Raw genomic sequence first — 19,396 nt, 5'->3', positions numbered from 1 at the left:
AGGAAGGAAGGAAGGAAGGAAGGAAGGAAGGAAGGAAGGAAGGAAGGGTAAGGAAGGAAGGGAGGAAAGAAGGGAGGGAGGAAGGAAGAAAGAAACTTAAAAAAAAAATAGATTAAAGGCCCTTTCTTCAACCAACTGGGAAAATGTGAAAAATGTTTTAATATAAAGTGATAAAAATCTTTTTTAGGAGTTGAAATCATAGTTATTTTTTCTAAGTATTAACTAGGAGATGGGGAAGTATTATTTCTTATTCTAGAAAACAAAGTAGAAACGAATGCTATATTTTCCAACTCAAAATTCATTTGATCAGTAAATATGGTTTGAGCATTCAGGGTATTTCTGCTCATCATACTTTTCCACGTGTTGAATTTTGACAATGAAAGTTCTAGTTGACATCAAAGGTAACAGGAAGTTTAATTTCACCAAAATCTTACACAATGCCTGGCACATGAGACCAACCAACAGTGAGCAGAATGCATGTCATGAATGGATAATTTTCCTGAGAATATCAGGTAAATCATTATAGTGAAAGAAAATTATATAATGAAACTTCATTTTTCTTATGTACCATTCAGTTATATATGAGGTGTCATCATGATGGTATTTGAAAAAGATGATGATTTTTATTTGCTAAAAGCTTTACTAAAGAGAGGTTTTTCCTTAAAATGTAGACCTTTTAGCTTAATTGTTCTCCAGACTATTAAATAACTTTCCTTCCTGTTATTAAATAGTGAATTTTACCAACTCACAAATAGGGATTATTGAATTGCATGACAAATATTTTTATGTTTTATAAAAAGAAAACATGTAAAAAAGAAAAGAAATTGACTATAAAGGTAGAGGCAGGTAAGAAATTGCGTAGGGCATAGAAACATGAAAGGCAGTGATGTCGATAAGTCTATAATAACAGCTATTTTGAGAATTTGGGAGATTATGATTTCCACAGATGATCATTTGCCCTTCTGCTTTTCATTTGTAGGAGAAAATCAAATATGCGTCCACTTGCAGTTTAGATGAACTTGCTCAGTTAGGACTTGGAAGTCAAATAGCAAAATCTGTGGACACATGTTCTTTGAGTGACTTTTCCATTCCCCCTGCAGCCCCTTGCCAAGGTTCCCGTGACCCCTGCCACACACATTGCTCTTGGAACCCTCTTCCCATTAAGGATATTTGCCTTTCTCTTTTCCAGGAAACATCATTTCCTTCTGGGGGATTCACTCAGAAACTGGGACGGTTTACAGCTTTTCAGCCTGGGGTTATAAATCTTGCAAAGTATATAAGGAAGTTTAATTTAAGATGACAGGAAGGCTCTGGTAATTTAAGCCCTTATGAACCTGGCTTCAATTAGTTTCTTAACTCAGCTCTGTGTTGTGGCCTATAGTGTGCTCTTCAAAAAAGTCAGTGAATCAATTAAACTTTAAACAAAACAAAACACAAAGGACATTTATGAATTTTTTTTAAAGCAGGACTTTTTCTTTCCTAGAGAGAAATAATTGAAGGGAAAGAAATTACCCTTCAATTTTTGCCTGATTTAGGAAACCAACAGGGCGTAATATTAAAAGAACGTATATACACAATATACACACTTTGCTTATATTCTGTGCTTTTATTTCACCATTTAAAAAGCTTGACAACTACTCATACTTCTGTTGTTATAGATGAAGCAGCATCTATATGGTCTTGGTTATTTTAGAGTCAGGCAGACATGGGTTTAAAGTCTGCCTGCCAATTCCCAGTGGTGCGGCATTGGGCAAATGATCTTAACCTGTTCGAATACCAGTGTTGTTACCTCTACTATTGGAATGGAGATAACTTCCTCAAGAGGGTATTGAGAAGACCTCAGAGAGTAATTCATGTATAAAGTGCCTCCATAGTGTAACGCTTAGCATGTAATAGACACTCATCCCGGCTACTTTCACTTTACCTTCCACCCCCTTTAAGATCATGTCACATGTATAATGAAATATATTGACCCATGTTAGAAACCTCAAATCAGCCTCATCCCTGGTCCCTCCCTTCTCTCTCTCTCTGATCAGTTCTGTCCATTCCACTTCTAACTTTTATTAAATATATAAAAGTAATGCAAAATAATAATGTCCTCATTATTAAAAATAACAGCCTAATGCTCAGACCTTTTCGTGCCCGGTCTAGGTACACAGCGGTAACCCCTTTAATTATTTTAGTAGTATTACTTATTTCCTTTAGTAGTTATTCCCATGTAGCCAAATAAAATACTTCTGCCTCTAGTTTTTATTCATTAATTTGATCATTATCTTTTGGTTCATACACTCCCCATCTCTCCCATCCCCCATTAATGTATTCAACAAATATTGATTAAGCACTTAGTATGTTCTAGGCACTCTTCCAGGCACTAGAGATATAGTTGAGGACAAAAGAGATTAAGGAATTCTTGCCCTCTTGAAGCTTCCATCCTAGTGATGGGAGACAATAAAATATTAAAATATGTATCACTAACTGGACAGCTGATGGTGGAGAAAAATAAACCAGAAAAGAAGGAAACACAATGTGTAGAAGCCATATTCCTGCAAATTTAAATAGGGTTCTGAGAAAGTCCTCAGTCTGATGATCTTGAGGAGAGGAGGTGAGAGAACTAGCGGTTGTGGTTATCTTGTGGGAGAGAATTTCAGGCTGTTGGAGACAAGAGCTGAGACCTTGAGTGTGGAGCCTGTCTGGTTTATTTTAAGAAGAGGAAATACCACAGTTGGGATGGATCAGAGGGAAGGAGGCAGGAGAAGAGTAGGATTAATTCAGACCAAGAGCAGGGAGACACTAATATGACCCTGTTGCTATTATAAGGATGTTGGATTTTACTCCAGGAGGGTTGGGAAGTTACCATATACCATAGGAGGAACATAAACAGGTATAAAAAATCAAGGGGTCACTCTGGCTGCTCTGTTGGGAATAGATTGTAGTGGGGAAAAGGTGAAAACAAGGAGTCATGGAGAAAAGCTTGGAGTACCATACGGAAAACGGAGAGAGGAAGGTCAGTTTGAAATATATTTTGAAGGCAATATCAGTAGAATTAGCTGCCAGACTTGCTGTGGGATTGGTAAACAGAGAGGAGACTCTTCTTTGGAAAGATGATGTTTCCATTTACTGAAAAGGGAAAGAATGTGGGAAGAGCGGGTTTGGTATGGAGAAGGTCAAATATTTACTTACAGACGTGTCAATTTTATGATGTCTACTAGGTATATCCAAGTGGAAAGACTAAGAAGGCAATGGGAATTGCAAGACTGGAGTTTAAGGGACAAGTGAAGGCTATAGACAAAAATTCTCGAGATACAAGCATATAGAAATAATAAAAACTATAAGACTAGAGATGATAAAGTCACCAAAAATCTGTGTATAGATGGGGAGAAGAAGATGAGGACTTGGGTCGGGAGCCCACCTGTGTTGAGACAATGAATGATAGCAAGAACTCCTAGAGGAAACTCAAAAAAGGACAGCCTGTAGAGTCAGAAGAAAACCAGAACTTGTTTGCCTGGAGAGCAAGTGAAGGAAGAGTTCTAAGGAGAAGGTGGAGAGCAATAATAATTTATATGTAGCCTCAGTTACCATTCTAAGTACTTTATATACATATTCTTTAATTCCTCACAGCAACCCTATGAGGTAGGTATCATTAGTAATCCTGGTTTTCAAATTTAAAAACAAAACAAAACAAAAAACAAACTGGAAATGGAAATGCCAGTTAGATTGCATGAAGTTTCCTGGCGACTAATCTGTAAATTTAATCCAGACGATCTGGCTACAGAGTTTGTGTTTCTAACCATTATCTACCGACCTTCAGGACTTAAGTGCATCAAATGTTGCACGTAAGTAGGGTGCACACTGAGGTCTGACTTACGGATTTCACACTGGAGACTTTGATGAGAGCTACTCCAGTGGAGTAGTTGCTGTGGTAACTTGATTAGAATCTGTTCACTGGAAAATGGGAGGGAGGAATTAGAGGTGGTCAGTGGTATATGGACAGGTCTTTCTCGGAGTGCTACTAACATAGTTAAATTTCACTCTTTTTAGTTCTTTTATTGGTTAACTTTGTAACTTTATATAATGAAATGACATCCTTGTTTCTTTCTCAGTCAACTGTAGAATATCTCTTGGCATTCTGTATTATAAAATATGGCTATTAGCATTTCTGTTTCTCCCCCCCGCCCCCCATCCCCTAACAATTTCCAACCTCTGTCATCTGCATTTTTTAAAAATTAAGCTTCATATGATTTACATTCTATTTTGTACGGATTGATTCCAAAAGCTTTCAAACCAATGGAGTGTTTACATAATGGCTATTAGAAATATGTTCTGCAGAATCAGGACATCTACTGTGATTCTTTCCTGTTCAAGGCCTTTCTTGATGTCTATTGAAAGTTGATATTTGTTTGAATGCAATCATTCAATGATGCTTTAGAGGGATCAGTCCAGGTATATTGAGGAACCTGTCTATACCAGCATCATTTTTCTGGGATTATTCAGTTATTGTAGTTAAAATTGCTTCTTGTTTGTTTGGATGGTTAATAAATTGGTTTGTTTATATCTGGTCATAGAGTGGTCATTGGTAGTGACTGAGAGGGATATTTGATTAATCTTTTTATAGTCCCTTCATTTAATCTGCAATTTCCTAGTCCAGCTTCCCTCCTTATTTTTCTAGACTGAAACCTTCCTTCCTGTGTACACTAGGATGAAACTTCTCTTCCTATGTGTTCTCCATTAACTCTACTCCATTTATTTTCAGTTTTTCAAAGTCTGTTGAAGTCTCTTGTCTATTGATGTCTCTTGTCCTCTATCCTGTTATTCTTGCTATTGTGAACTTAAACCTTAATTATTCCCTTTTCAACATGTTAATGGTGTCACATTAGGAAAAAGAGAATAACGTGAATTTGTCTCAGAAGGCATGGGCAGAATCATTTTTGGTTCTGATAACTTCCTTTTCTTCTTTAAAAAAATAAAAATCAATTAACTGAACCTAATTTCTCCAGGTAGAAAATAAAAACATCATAATTATACTCTATCTTTTTAATGGAATTGGGAGAATATATTATACATTTTAAAGTATTTGACTACTAATTTAGAAGTTAAGACTTGTGCTTTTTGACATAAATGTCTATGTAAAACAATGGTTAGTGTTTCATAATTTGCTCTTAAAACAACCAAAATGTGATTTGTGTATCATTACAATGACTCAGGAGACTAATACATTTTATGAATATTGTCTCCCAAGCACTAGACATTGTTGGGCTCTATTTAGTTTTGTATGGATGGTGCACTTTCTTCTCAAATAGAGCACTGACAATGTAGACTTGATTTTTATACCTCCAATCTTATGCCATATGAAATTACTTTATATTAATCTGTTTTCCACTAAAGACTGCATTCCACTTACTGACTTAACAATAGAAAATGCAACTGTTACATTAACTATAATAATCATGTCAGTATGACCACTGAACTATTTTCTTTTGGTCAGAGCTACATAGAAAACCAAATAATAATCAGGGGATGACAGGGTGAGCACAGAATTGGATTTTGGGGACTTGTAACATTTCTGCAGCTGAGATAGTCTCACCTATGAGACTTTAACCATTGGTCTAGGGTCTCTCTTCATCATAAAGCACACTGTCAACATTTGCCTCTTAGCATTCTGTTTCCTGAGCTTCCACTTCTGACGACCCCCACAGTCTGTCCCTTTCTGATTGACTTCTCAGTCTGAAAAGATGTGTAAACAAAATCAGCCTTCCCTTCCTGGCAGACTCTAGGCCAAAGCTCACCATCAGAGATGTTTTGAGACCCCAACCACTCCTTATTAACACGAAACTGAATGCATTGATGATTACATTTGCTTTGCAGTAAATTGAGAATAGTCCAATTATAAGGACTCTATAAAATAGATTTTTCATAGACCTTCAAACACTGTATAGACATGCATTTATATAATTATTTTATAAGTATAATAATTAAAGGCCATTTTCAGGAACATGTGTACTAAGAAATAGTTGTTAACATATTTTGTGCTTACTACAACACTTCTTGTCTTTAGAAGTACTAAATAATTCGGACTTTTCACTAATCAGGATAGTCTTTACCAAAGCTTGTTTAAATGTTTAGCTTAACAAAACAGCTTTGTCTACTGGTATTCAGGGTTCAGGTGTGGTATGTATGTATGTTTGTATGTATGTATGTATGTATATATTTGGTGGTTGCATTAAAATGATCTTTTGGAATGGAGCACTCAATTTATTGTGATACAGTTTTACTAAGAAAATTATAAATTGAAAACAGTCCATGGAGCAGAGTAATGCTTTGAGCTATGTGTAAGTAAAAGCATTGTTAGAAAATTTCATTTATGGTAAGATTGTGAGAGAAATATGAGCCTGGTTTCCTGAGTTGCCCTTTATCTTGAAGTTCTGTGTTCCTAAAAGAGCATGAGACTGATGCAGTAATATCTTACGCAGGCATCTCCCTCTTTAGTTACTGTTTTGAGATCCCACAAAAACAGACCATGCAGGTGGCCTTATTAACTGTCAGATGAAATTTAAGACAACACAGAGGTTATAATATATTTACATACCATATTTCACTAATAGGATAAGTTATCACAGTAACCTGTCTCACATATAATCAGGATGATATTTCAGCCACCCAGCTACTAAAAAGAAACACATGTGGATGAAAGCTGTTTCTGACTCATTTATGGATTAGGCAATAACTGTTTTCAGTGAAGTCTCAGCAAAATTTAAGTATAGGGACAGAGTATTTTTATCACATACTCTGATGCGCATATTGCTGTTGTGAAACATCTTAAATATTTTTGAAGGAACATATTTGGTTTTGAGGTGCAAAACATATTTTTGCAGAAGCGGTTGAACACCTCCCTCTTTCTTAGAGCTATTAGATGCCAGTTATCTTTTTATAACATTGCACAAGGATCCTACAAAGGGGAAAATCTTTACATTCAAGGAAGAATTTGGTTCAGAGAATTCTTTGGATCTTAATTCTGAATGTATGATTTTATATCTACTCTTAGCAATTATAGGATATACAAGGAAATATATTTCAATCCATCTCAGTCTTAAAATATTAGTGGATGTGCTTTACTATCTTTAAAACTTGTTATTTTGTTGTATTTGTTATTTTGTCTAAACATCTTTTAAGACTTTCTTCCCATATACTTAAGTATAGTATGTGTTGGGTAACCTCTTCCTAATTTTCTCTCAAGCTATTTTCAGTGTATTTGGGAGGAGATGATTTCTACCTTTTTAACATGGTACCAATAAAAGTACAATTGAGATGTATAAATTGTCCACATAGTCAAGAAATTTTTTACCTCCTATTTTGTGATTTCTTTGTATTCCTCCTTGGTTCCTTGAGAATAGTGCTATTAAAAGGACAAATGTGATGTTATGATGAAGCATGTTTTCTTCTTTCTTTGGGAATCAAAAGTACTAAATGTCTGACTGTAGAGGGATTCTGTGTAGGGATTTCTACTCATAACATGTTTGTGTGACTCTAATACTTACTGGTAAATGGACAAGAGAAGAATGAAGGGTGTTCTAAATAATTTCCTATTACAATTTCTTAATTTAGATGAGGAGTTAGAAGAACCTACATAGACGAAAAATTGCCTTTAGATTCTATCTTGTTCTGATAAACATAGTTTATTCAATTATACTTGTATTAAGTACATACACTTTAAGAATAACTATTTTGTGCCTCATTTTTATGTTTTGATGAGTCAATCACTGTGCAGTCAATGAGTACCATATGGAAATGAAATGACATATTTTAATGAAAGGCTATATTGTTCCTAATGATTCTTCATATATTACATTAGAGCCCAGTGTTGTTTTTCATCGGTGATTTGAAAGTTCAGCTGTGACCTTTCAACAAATAAAGATCCAGCCCCCACTGTGTGCCAAGAATTATGCTAGATGTTTGGTTGAGATATGGTGATGTTTTTACCATTCAAATTGCTGACAATGTAATAGAAGACCTAGATACTTAAACAGATAGTTCAATCAGGTATGCTAACTAATCCAACAGAGTTACCCAGTGACCGCAGTTAGAGGAAAGAGCCTAGATGAGGGCACTGATGAATTAAATGCCATTTACATTCAGGAAATTCTAAGTTATTGGACAAGGAAAAAGCGTAAGTACAAGTGTGTTCTGAGTATCCATTGCTGGTTCCAAAAAATATCCCAGATATAGTTGTGCAAAACAGTTACCATTTGATTTTACTCATGGATTTTGTGAGCCTCGGAGTCAGACAGGGCCCAGCCGGAAATGGCTTGTCTCTGTGTTTGGGACTTCCACAGGGGAGGGTGGAGAGGCTGAGGTGTCACAAACTTCTGGGAGGCAAAATATGTATGGCTAGAGAATCCATTGACATGGTGACTTTTTCACTCAATGTGTCTGGCAGCTTAGCTGGAATAGTGACTACACAAAGTTTCTCCAACATGGCAGTCACAAGAACGTTGTCCTTCTTACATGGTGACCTACTGGTTGATGGGATGACAAGCCCACCCAGATTCAAGGAGAGTATGAGTGGAACAAAGATTTCACCTCTTAATGAAAGGGGTGTTAAGGAATTTATTATAGCTCTATGTTTAAATTGCCACAGGGTATTATGAGAGATAAGACTAGAGAAGTAGGCCAAGGCCAATTTATGGAGGCTTTGGATGTTATGTCTAGGAGCTGGGACTCATTTCTTGAACATAAAGGACAATTGTCTTGGAGATTTTTTTAGCAGAAGAAAAATGATGCCATTTATAACTTAGGAACACAACCTTGGTGACAGGGTAGAGGAAAGATGGGCTTTGGGGAGAGGAGTGGGAAGGGCACTGCAGCTAAAATGGTTGGAAAGTGAACAGTGTAACGTTAATAGGCATGAGGTACTGACTAGGAAAATGGACTTGGGAACTGTTCGGGGATAAGGGTGAAAGAAAACATTACATTTGTTTTGTTTTTATTTATTTATTTTTTTGACTCATTGGATAGTGATATATTTCAGTAAGAAAAACATGATGTAATAGTGGAAACAGATGAAAAGAAGGAGGTGGAGAGAAAAAAGTTCACCTTTGGCCTTCATGAATTTGATATTTCAATGGGACTTCTAAATGGTGGTGTCTTGTGTGTGGCTCTGGAGCCCAGGAGAGAGGTCAGGGCCAGAGATATGGACATGGGAACATTGTTTAACCCTGTTTTTTTTATTGAAACAATAGAAGTGGAAGAGATTACTCAGGAAAAAGTGTAAAGCTGAGCAAAAAAGGGAGGTCTCAGAGCAAAACTCTGGCAACCACACTTATGGGTAAAGTGAGCGAACAAGAGAATGTTCCTTTTGTTTGTTTTGCAATATATTCGGAGTTATGGTAGCTTGTTTGGTATTCTTCAAGAAGAATACCGAAGAATACCAAATTGTTTTTGTTGTTGTTGAGGAATGCCTCATTTTTTGAGACATTTTATCCTTGTCTTTCAAATTAGTTGTGAAATCTAGAGTACAAATCTAAAACAAAACTCTGGTTGAAATATTAAAGTAAATATACTATATTTTATAAGCATATAAAAATATATACATTTTATACATTATATTATACAACAAAAACATTCGTTAAAATCTGTATTTGAGACACTTTTTGGATTATGTACAGAGTTGAGAATTACAGGTTCTGAAAATCTCACCCTGTTCATGCTGCTTTGGGAGAGGTGTTTCATGGATGTCCTATTGGGACCTATAAGGATTCATACTGTTGAGTTCAGGAAACAAGAAGAATGAGTAGTATCCAGGGCTGCTGGAGGGAGAAGGAGACTTCATTATCTTTGCTTTCAATAAATCATGGTCCCAAAGTAATTATAAATCTAGAGACTGAGCCAGAGTTAAAAGCTCAGCTGCTGTACTGAGAGGTCCAGGCTTGTGGGATTTAGAGTAAGAACAGAGTAACCTCAGAAGTGATAGGTGAGAACCAATGGATGTGTTGGGAAGATTGAGCACAAGAGAGCAGAGGAATTACAGGGATTGAGAAACGTAGGAAGTTATGTTGTACTGAATTCACCAGTATATTTATAGAGCTTCCTGTGGGGGGTTAGTTCATTCAGAGACTCTCAAACGTACATCTGAATCCCTCTGAATTTTCTTTTTAACTGTTACAGCACTTATTTAAGCCAGACACCCTTCTAAGTGATTTACAGCTTAAGCCCCATAAAAACGTTGAGGTAGGTAAAGTTATCATCCTCATTCAAGAGATGAGGAAACAGGGACAGAGAACAGCAACAGCAAAGCTGGGATTCAGGTAGAGCAGCCCAACTCTAAATTATGTGCTACAAACCAATATACTAGATTTTTACTACTGAAAGTTTAGTTTAATAATGCATAGAAAAGAAAGATATTAATGTACCACTTTTACACCCCTGCCTAATATTTTTAGATTGCTTCTTTCAAGCTTGCGGTAAACTCAGTTTCCATTAAATATCAAATTACACTTTTTAGAAAGGAGTTTGAATTCATATACATGGTTTTAAGGGTTATACGTTTCACAGTGAAACATGAACCATGCATGTGTAAATCTAATTTTTCCAAATTGGGTTTTTCTGGAACAGTGCCAGTACATATAGACAGTCAATAAAAGTCTTTAATGATTAATTAATTTGTTGATTACATCAATAAATATGTGCTTATTAGAATAAATAGAACACAAAACTGAATCAAATTTCACAATATCTGTATCTGTCTGCCACTTTGAAAACCTTAGGGACGTGAAGTCAATTTCTTATTTATTTATTCATTCAACAGCCAGAAGTGTTTATGTACTTTATAAGAGAACTGTTACAATAAGATCACCAAATGATCTTTACTTTAGCTCCACTATAAAGGTGGGTTTACTCACCACTGAATATCCATCTTGCCAGTATAGCCTGTTACTTCATTCACTCTATGACTAGTGATATAATCTGGAAGTCGAGTCTTGATATTTTCTCATCAGATACTATACCAAGGATGTTCAGTCTCCTTTTCTTATTCTTCATCTATGTAACTATCCTGTGCAACTCAAGCCAGAGGCCCAGGAGCCATCCAGAATTCTTCCCTCTTCTTCAGTTCTTACAGCTACCATTATAACTTCTCTCATTAATCATTTACTTCTATTTTCTCTACTTCTGTCTTCATTCAGACCCTCATCAAATGTTGCCTGAATTATAGCAGTGATTTCTCTTTGGTCTCCTAAATGGGAAATTTGGTCTTACTAAATGTCCCTACCTCCTTCCTCCCCCAGTTCCTCCTTTACATATCTAAGAGAGGATCTCTTTAATCTGAGAATTTATCATTTATTCTGCAGTCAAAACTTCCGGTATTCCCTACTGCATCAGGACAAAGGCCCAATTCCTTAGCAAGTTGTGGCTCTCCAGATTCTTGCCTGGGCAAACAGTAGGTGTTATAAGGATATTTGTAGAATGAATAAATAAGAAAAAATGTTTTTAATTATCATAATAATTAAACACAAATTGAGACAATTCAAATATCAACTGTTTCAACTGAGATTTTTTTAAGAAGAAACTTGGAAGTAGCTAATGGAGATAAAGAATGATAGATTGTGTGAGGCTGAGATATTATGTTTTGGTGATTTTTAATGATTCATGTGTGCTTTATGTCTGGGTCCAATTTGGTTTTTAAGAATAAAAATTAAAGAATAAGATTATATAATTTTTACTTCTAAATGGAAGTCCACTGCTAGAATAATTATAATAGAAATAGAATCTTCTACGAAAATCCTGTATGGAACCACTCAAATCTTAATATTTTGATGAGACAATAAAGAAGAGATTTAAATAAGTTTTTGTTCTCATTCTAATTCTTTTGATTAATAAGGATTTCTTGAATCCTGGCCATGGATTTTGAAGCTACCAAAGGGCTTAGTAGAAAAGAATTCTGTGATTGATTGATTGATTGATTAATCATCTGTGAAATGGGCATGGGAGAAGCCGGTTATAATTATTGTGCCATATTTCCTAGCCCTGATTAAATGTTCCTTAAAAATTCAAAAGATAGTGTTTACTTGGAAGATTTTTGAGGAGAGTTGCTTAGATACTGAAAGTATCTTACTCTTCCAAATTGTCTTATTGCCAATTCTAGATTTCTATATAAAGTGATCCATTGAATGAAATTATTATCTATCTGAATGCTAAAGAGTATCTTTTGAAGTAGATTTGTTTGATACTAGGAGTTGCTATTTTTGTAACAGTATTGAAATGATGATGATGATGATGATGATGATGTCATCATCTTGGAGATATTCACAAATCCACAGGGCAATGAATTAATAGAAAAAGAAACATTAAAATATTGCAATTAGTAATCAGTTGGCAAGAAAATGATATAGGATAGTAGAACATAGCACAAACTATATAGAATCTAACAGACCAAAGGTCAAATTTTATTACTGTTATTTTTAATATGTATAATGTATACAGATAAATTAATGTTTAAAATCTTTAGTTTCATATTTCTAGTCAGGAATAGAGCGTAGCCTTTGCAAGACTATTATAAGGAATAAATGAGAAAATAAGTGTAAACTGCAGGTCACTTAATAAGGACACAATGAAGATGAATGTCTTTTTGTTCCTTTAATATATTTCTGATAAGTACTTTCTTAAAACAATCCCATTTGCTTAAAAGATGGAAATATAACATATCTTTGATAATACTACTTAATAAATACCAATCAATTATTTAGTTATTGAACCATACTAACCCCGTGAAAGGAACTGAGAATGCAAAGTGGACATAACATAATTCCTGTCCTAGTAAACAAAACAGTCTGCTCAGGACATAGACATTTACCATGATAAATTCCCATCTTAACCTAATAATTAGAGAAGAATTAAGATCTGTGGACCGGGGAGGACAAAATTAACTCTGGGAAACTTGAGAAATGCTTCAACAAGAAGGTGAGATTTGAGCAGGATTTTGAACTAGCAGTAAGATTTTATAATGTAGGCAAGAGGAGGACTAGCATTTCAGATAAAGGAAACCTTATGGGAAAAGCCATGGACCCATGGGAAAAAGGCTGTATGCAAGGAGCAGAGGTGTGGTGACAGTGGAGAACACAGGGTGGAGGTATGCAGAGAGGATGAGGCTGTAAGAGTCTGAGGAGACATACTGAAGTACTGTAAACCAAATCACAGGCCTTGGATTTTATCCTGTGGACAACTGGGGAGGTCAACAGCAATTTCAAAGGAAGTGGTTGGCATTCATTCTTCCTTGGGAAAGTTCATTCTTTTGACTATGAGAGGAATAATTTGATTTGTCTGGGAATAAAAATGGACTGATAACAAAGAAACTAGTAAAGAGGTCTTATTAGAGTCTGTGAGAGAGATGACATGGAGGAAAAAAAGCAAAAGGTAATGATCAAGACAACTCCATATTGTTCAATGGAGAAAACGGTGACACTCAAGTTACGTAGCCAAGTCAGAGAGAGAGAGAGAGAGAGAGAGAGGATGGTTTGAAAGAAGGAGAATGAGTTGTTTTGAACATTTTTGTAATATCTGGGAGAAATCTAGATGATAGATCTGGGTATAATATTTAGGGGATCTCAAGGTACTATTAGGAAAGAGACTGAGTTTAGGATTGAGATTGAGTATAAAATGTAGATGTGAGATAGAAAGAATAGAGGGGTAGATTAGCTGTTGCCTAGGATTACAATTCTGAAAATATTCATGGTAGCAGTACAACAATTGAGGGGGCAGAGAGAGTGAGTCAACTGTTACTTGGGAAGTAGGAGTAGCTGCAGAGGTAGATGTTGCATTAGGAAAGCAAGTGAGATGAGGATTTCTGGAAGGTGGATATCAAAAGTATCAAAAGCTGCTACAGGATAGATGATGAGGCCTGACTCGAGATGTTTAGATTATGCTGTTTGACTTTAGAAACTACAAGGTTTTTTCCTCCAAGGAAATTGGACATTTGTGGGTATTCTGTAGAGCACAGCTTTTTCAATTTTATTATGCATCAGAATCCTGTTAAAATGCAGATTCTCTGGGATGAGACCCGAGATTCAGTATTTCTAAAAAGTTCCAAGTGATGCCAGTTTTGTTGGTCTTTGAATAACACTTTGAATGGCAAGTTTCTGGCAATTAGTAAAAATGGATAAGTTAAAATTCAGGATCTGTTTACTTTGAGAAGCTTTCTTCCCTTATAATAAATGGATATTATAGTTCCACATGGGAATTTGTACTGAAGGTAGATTAGAAAGGTATGGTAGTTTGGATATTTCTGTGTATTGAACAGCAGATGAGTTTCATTTTTAAAAAATTCATTTGACTGTCTCTAGTCTCCTCCTCTTGTCTTCCATGTTAGGGTACTAAAAAGCATTCCCTTAATATTTACTTTACCAGACAGATGAGCAGATACTTCTTTTCGGTAGAATCCACAATGAGTCTCAAAATATTTATTTCTTTTGTGCTTTGTTTCTGATATTTTTACCACCCATTAGCTAGAAGGAGTCTCATTTGACAATCTTTCCAGGAAAAAAATACACAATCCTCAATCCAGATATTTTGAAAATTCCTAGTTTATTGGTGTTCTGACTCTGTTTATCTTCCCCGTCTTGCTTCAGAGCTGTGTCTACATGTCCCTTGTGTCTGTTTTACTGATAAATTGCATTAGCTATACCACCTCACCTACTCTGTTACTATACTGAAACTAAACTTACTAAATCTGAAATGTGGGCTATGGTATTACAAGCACCGTGTGGAAGAATAGTGATTTTCTACTGAGTGTGGAGGCAGAGCGAAGTAGAAGATTAAGAAAAATGAAAGGGGCCAGAGGCATTGTGGGACATGTTGGGGGCTTGAGTTAGTGCAATAAACAAGGAAATTGGAAGAGAACACAAATGCAAATGGATTTGTAGAGGTTAAATCAGAGTGACAGCCTATTGATTGCATATCTGCAGTAATTAAAAGGAAAAAGAGAAGAGTCAACTACTGAGGTTTCAAGCCCATTGGACTAAAGAAAATGATGATCCTGTGAATAGAAATTAAGAAATTAGAGGAAGGATCTGATTAAGACTTGGGGATAAAAGAAGGGAAGTGGTGTTTAATGTGGTGACTTTGAAGATCATGGAAATGGACATCTTTTCCTTAGTTGATATTGATGGTTGGGAGTGTGATGCATACATTAATTCTAGTTTATAGTAGATTTTACTTAAAGTTTTAGGTAAGAAATGAATTATACGCAAACAATGAATCATGGAATACTACATCAAAAACTAATGATGTAATGTATGGTGGTTAACATAGCATAATAAAATAAAATAAAATAAGAAAAGAAATGAATTGCTAAGTGAAAGAATGAATACAAGTGTTTGAGGAAAGAGGACCTATGAAAAATCATGCCTTTAAGAGCTCAATAGAGGGGAAGGACCCAGTGAAGGAAGGAGAAAATGGACAAGAATGATGGTGGGCAAATCAAGTGAGCTCACTGGTATTACCGTCTGTGAAAGAGAGAGATTCACAAAGGCAGAGGGAGTAATATGGGTCAGATACAAAGATGTTAGAGTATGGTAAGAATTGAATAAAAGTCTTGTGTTCTTCACACAACAGTTTCACTAGTGCAAGCAAAGCAGAACAGAAGCCAAGTTTCAAAGGATTAAAATGTGAGGGTTTGGTACAAAAATCTAGGCAACATGTAGAGTATTGTTCTTTCATAATAAACTAGAAACCACACATGGGCCATAAAACCAAACCGATTTTAGCAAGTCAGTTGACCTTTCTAGATTTTCTTCCCCCACCTCACTTCAATCCTAGAAATTATTGTACTTCTTTAAAATCATGGAATAAAACCCTATCAGATGGCTTCAGTACCCGAAGGAAAGTACATTGTTTCATTGTCATCTCTCCAGCTAATATTTGTGTTCAATTTGGAGAGTATGGGATCAGACATAGTAGTGAACCTTGAGGTAGGTCTCTTTCTTTTGGATTGACAGCTAGAGTGAGAAGTTCACACAAAAAAGTTTCTTCACTTTGGGTGCTTAAATTTTAAATTTAAATTTTAAATTAGTATCTCATTTCAGTCAGACACTTTGGTTTTTATTTTTACATTATTCTCTGATATCATTGTTACTGAAGTAGTTGGGCCACTTGGCCCAGTGTAGTTAGGATACAGAATTTATTATAGGCAAATGAATAATATATCACATATCAAATGTGAAAAATGAGTGCTCTGAAAAGCTCCTTAGTTATGAGGGTTTATTCTTTTCTATCCGGGCTTTTTAAGGGCCTTTGTGCTCCCTTACAATTCACCTGAAAAGTGGTTCTCCACTCGGGCATCAATCCATGACCATCACAGGGTATGTGAACATGTTTCAGGTCTAATTGGGTCTCACCATATCCTTCAAAACACTAATTTCAGAACACTCAGGTAATTCAGGAATTAGTTTAAGTGCAAAATTTCATTTATGTTTGTAAAATATTCACTGCTCTTTAGAACTCAGTTTAAATAATGCTTTCTTTTGTGTCTTTGATCAAAGATTTTGATTTAAAAATTATTAAGAATTATAACTGAAGAATGCCCAGAAGCTGTCATTAATAGTTGTTCAGTTTGTTTTTGGAGAACTTAACTCCAATTTATTCCGTTTAACCTTTACATAGATCTTTCTTTAGAAAAACATCTTGTATTGTTTGCTTCCTTAAAACATTCTATCCCTAGGACTCGAGATCAAACAATACATTTGTCAGAAACCAGATATTTTAGTCACTTGGTTTTGAAAATAATATTCCAGTTAAAGCAGCAAATTAGAAGCATTTACCAAAGAAAATAATGACTCTCATACTCTTTCTGTTAATTTTAACCTTTTTGGGAAAGAGCTCTTTGTATTATGTAAAGTTAAACTTTAGCTTTCCTGAAGTTTTCCTAGTCATTTACAAAGGTCGAATTTCTTTATGAGCTGAAATCCTCCTTAAAATAATATGAACAATATCACGCAGCCGTAATTTTAAAGTGATGACACACTTTATTCCAAGGGGTGCCCTGCATTGTTTCATAGTGTGTTCATTAATCAAAGGTCATGGTATATATGTTGCATTATCATAATTTTCTAATTAATTTATTCTTTATACATGCTTATACATGTTCCAATTGCATTTCATTAACTCATAGTTTTCTTGTAATGTTGTGCTTTCTTTCCATGTTCAAAGAATCTCTTTAATTCAATTTCTCTGTTTCTCCTCATACAGTCTGGCAGCCAGATATGCAACTCAGTCTAATCACAGTGGAATTGCAACCAGTCAAAAAAAGCCTACTAGGTCAGTTAATATCTCTAATTTATTGCTTGTTAGTGATAATAAAGTAACTGCCCAGTGTTATTTTGTCCTATCATTCTAAATTTTTTTCATAAATTACATACTTCTGGATGAAAAGTTTAGAAGACTGAATTCTTCCAAGTGGATTTCCATATGCATTCTCGGGGATGAGCATGTCTGTGTTAGATCATTAAATGGGTTTTGGCTTCTTCTGTTTTAGTTTTGTTATATATACTGTTATGACTGGGCTGAAGTCTAGCTTCTAAGCTTAGAGAAAGTCAAGGAAAACATTACTTGGAAGGCCCCATTCCTTCCAGGTTACAGAATCTGAGAGTTACAAGAATGTAATTGTTTTTCGAGATGGGCATGCATTAATTATTGCACATTTTGAAGCAGAACTGAGAAACACTGGTAGCTTTTTGTGGGGAGGTTAGCACCAGGTCACAAAGTTAACCTGGACTGTTCCTTTATCTGTAATAGTTGAAATTTTTGCTTCTTTCTGACATACATATATTAAAGACAGTCTGTTATAGCAAATGACTGTATTATATATCCTGTTTGGAAAATACTGATTGATAAATGTATATTGAAAGTGTTTGATGTTTTTTTAAAAAAATGTTAAGTTGCCGAAGGCATGATGGTACAGCTGAATGAAGTCACAGCAAATGTGTTTGGAACCCCTGATTATTATGTGATTATATCTGCCCTCTCCCTTACTGGGGAAGTATCTCTGTGGTGGCTTCCTAATCACTGCTCAGATAATGTATTGTATTATGCAATGTTTGACCACAAGGATGGCTTATGATGCCTTGATGTGAGGTATGTGCTTTTCCTCTTGCCTTGGTTTTCTAAGTTATGTTCATTTCCATAGTAATTAAAATGATTCGGGAGAGAAAAATTTAAAGGGTATTTAATTAAAAGGAAAAATGATATAAATTCAAATGTGCAAAATACAGTGACCTGCCATGTACAGTTTTTATTACCACTTCTAAGACTCATGCATATAAAGTATATTTTAAGTACATTAATTTAATAGAACATTTCTCTCTCTGTCTTTTGTTGGCTTCATTCTCATTTCTCTTTTTATTACTTTGATGAATGATCTGGAGCTCTGGCTGCCTGTCAAATTAGGGTAATGAGAAGACCAAATGGATTTTTTAATTTGTTTTAATTTGTTCTTCTGAGAACTAAAGATCACTTGGCTTCATGGGTCACAGTAAAGATTAAAATGCAATTTAATTGCTTTCTAGAAACAGGTCAAGTTTCATTGCAAGCAGGGCAAGTTTTGTGACAAAATTTGTTTATACATGTGAGTTTGGAATGAACTTTCTAAGTCTGTAGCTGTGTCTGCAGGAATAGTTCTTAGATTTATTATGATTGGGGCATTTGGCCAAATTAATTAATTGAGTTCTTTCTTTAGAGTGCAGTCATTGGTACTCAAAATTCCTGGTGTCTTTGGTTTTGTGCTATACTTACATACCCTCTAGATCCATTTGAGCAAAAGTTAAATGCCGGAATCATTTGGAAAAGGTTCCAATCTTGTACATGGCACAGCTTCTAATTAGCAAAATAGCTGAAGGAACTATTTATTAGCCATATGTATTTAAACTCCAGAATACAGTCAACATTTTGAAACTATTAACTATTCCAAGAAAGCAGCACTTGTGTTTTTAAGCTGGTATTTGTGTTTTCCTGATGTTCATTCCCTGTTGCAATACCTGTTACTATTTTAAAAAGTAGCTATAGTATTTAAGAGTTTGATTTCCTAATAATCTACGGAAATAATATATCAATTATGAAGGTGAGTCAAAATATGAAAATAGTAACAACTGATCTTGAAATTGTGATATATTGGGCACCAATATAACAGATATAAATACCCTTTTTCATCTTAAAAATTTAGTATAGAGAACAGTAAAAATTCCCGTGCTTCATTTATACGGGCTGGAGTTTTTTTTTTTTTTTTCTTTTAAAATAGAAATTATCAGAGCAGTACACAGTGACATGCACATGGTGGCAGCAAATAGTAGCCAAGACGCTGACATCCTTTAGTATCATGTTGTTAAATATGACTTAGAATGCTAATATTAGTTCTACGCAG

General features: G+C 35.1%; 1 protein-coding gene across 5 annotated transcripts in view; it reads left to right on the top strand.

Moving 5' to 3' along the window:
- The window catches only part of NAV3 (neuron navigator 3), a 579,712-nt gene that overhangs the window by 359,835 nt on the left and 200,481 nt on the right, over nucleotides 1–19,396 (top strand). For all 5 annotated transcript variants that reach the window (XM_032393716.1, XM_032393720.1, XM_032393719.1 and 2 more), the window contains exon 6: nucleotides 17,230–17,298. In XM_032393716.1, the coding sequence (XP_032249607.1) occupies nucleotides 17,230–17,298 (69 nt within the window). The remainder of the gene's footprint in view (nucleotides 1–17,229; nucleotides 17,299–19,396) is intronic.

The sequence above is a fragment of the Phoca vitulina genome, unplaced genomic scaffold (assembly GCF_004348235.1).
Source record: "Phoca vitulina isolate PV1807 unplaced genomic scaffold, GSC_HSeal_1.0 scaffold76, whole genome shotgun sequence".
In the NCBI taxonomy this organism is placed as follows: domain Eukaryota; kingdom Metazoa; phylum Chordata; class Mammalia; order Carnivora; family Phocidae; genus Phoca; species Phoca vitulina.
Note: the sequence above shows the minus strand (reverse complement) of the source record. Positions and strands in the feature narration are given on the sequence as shown.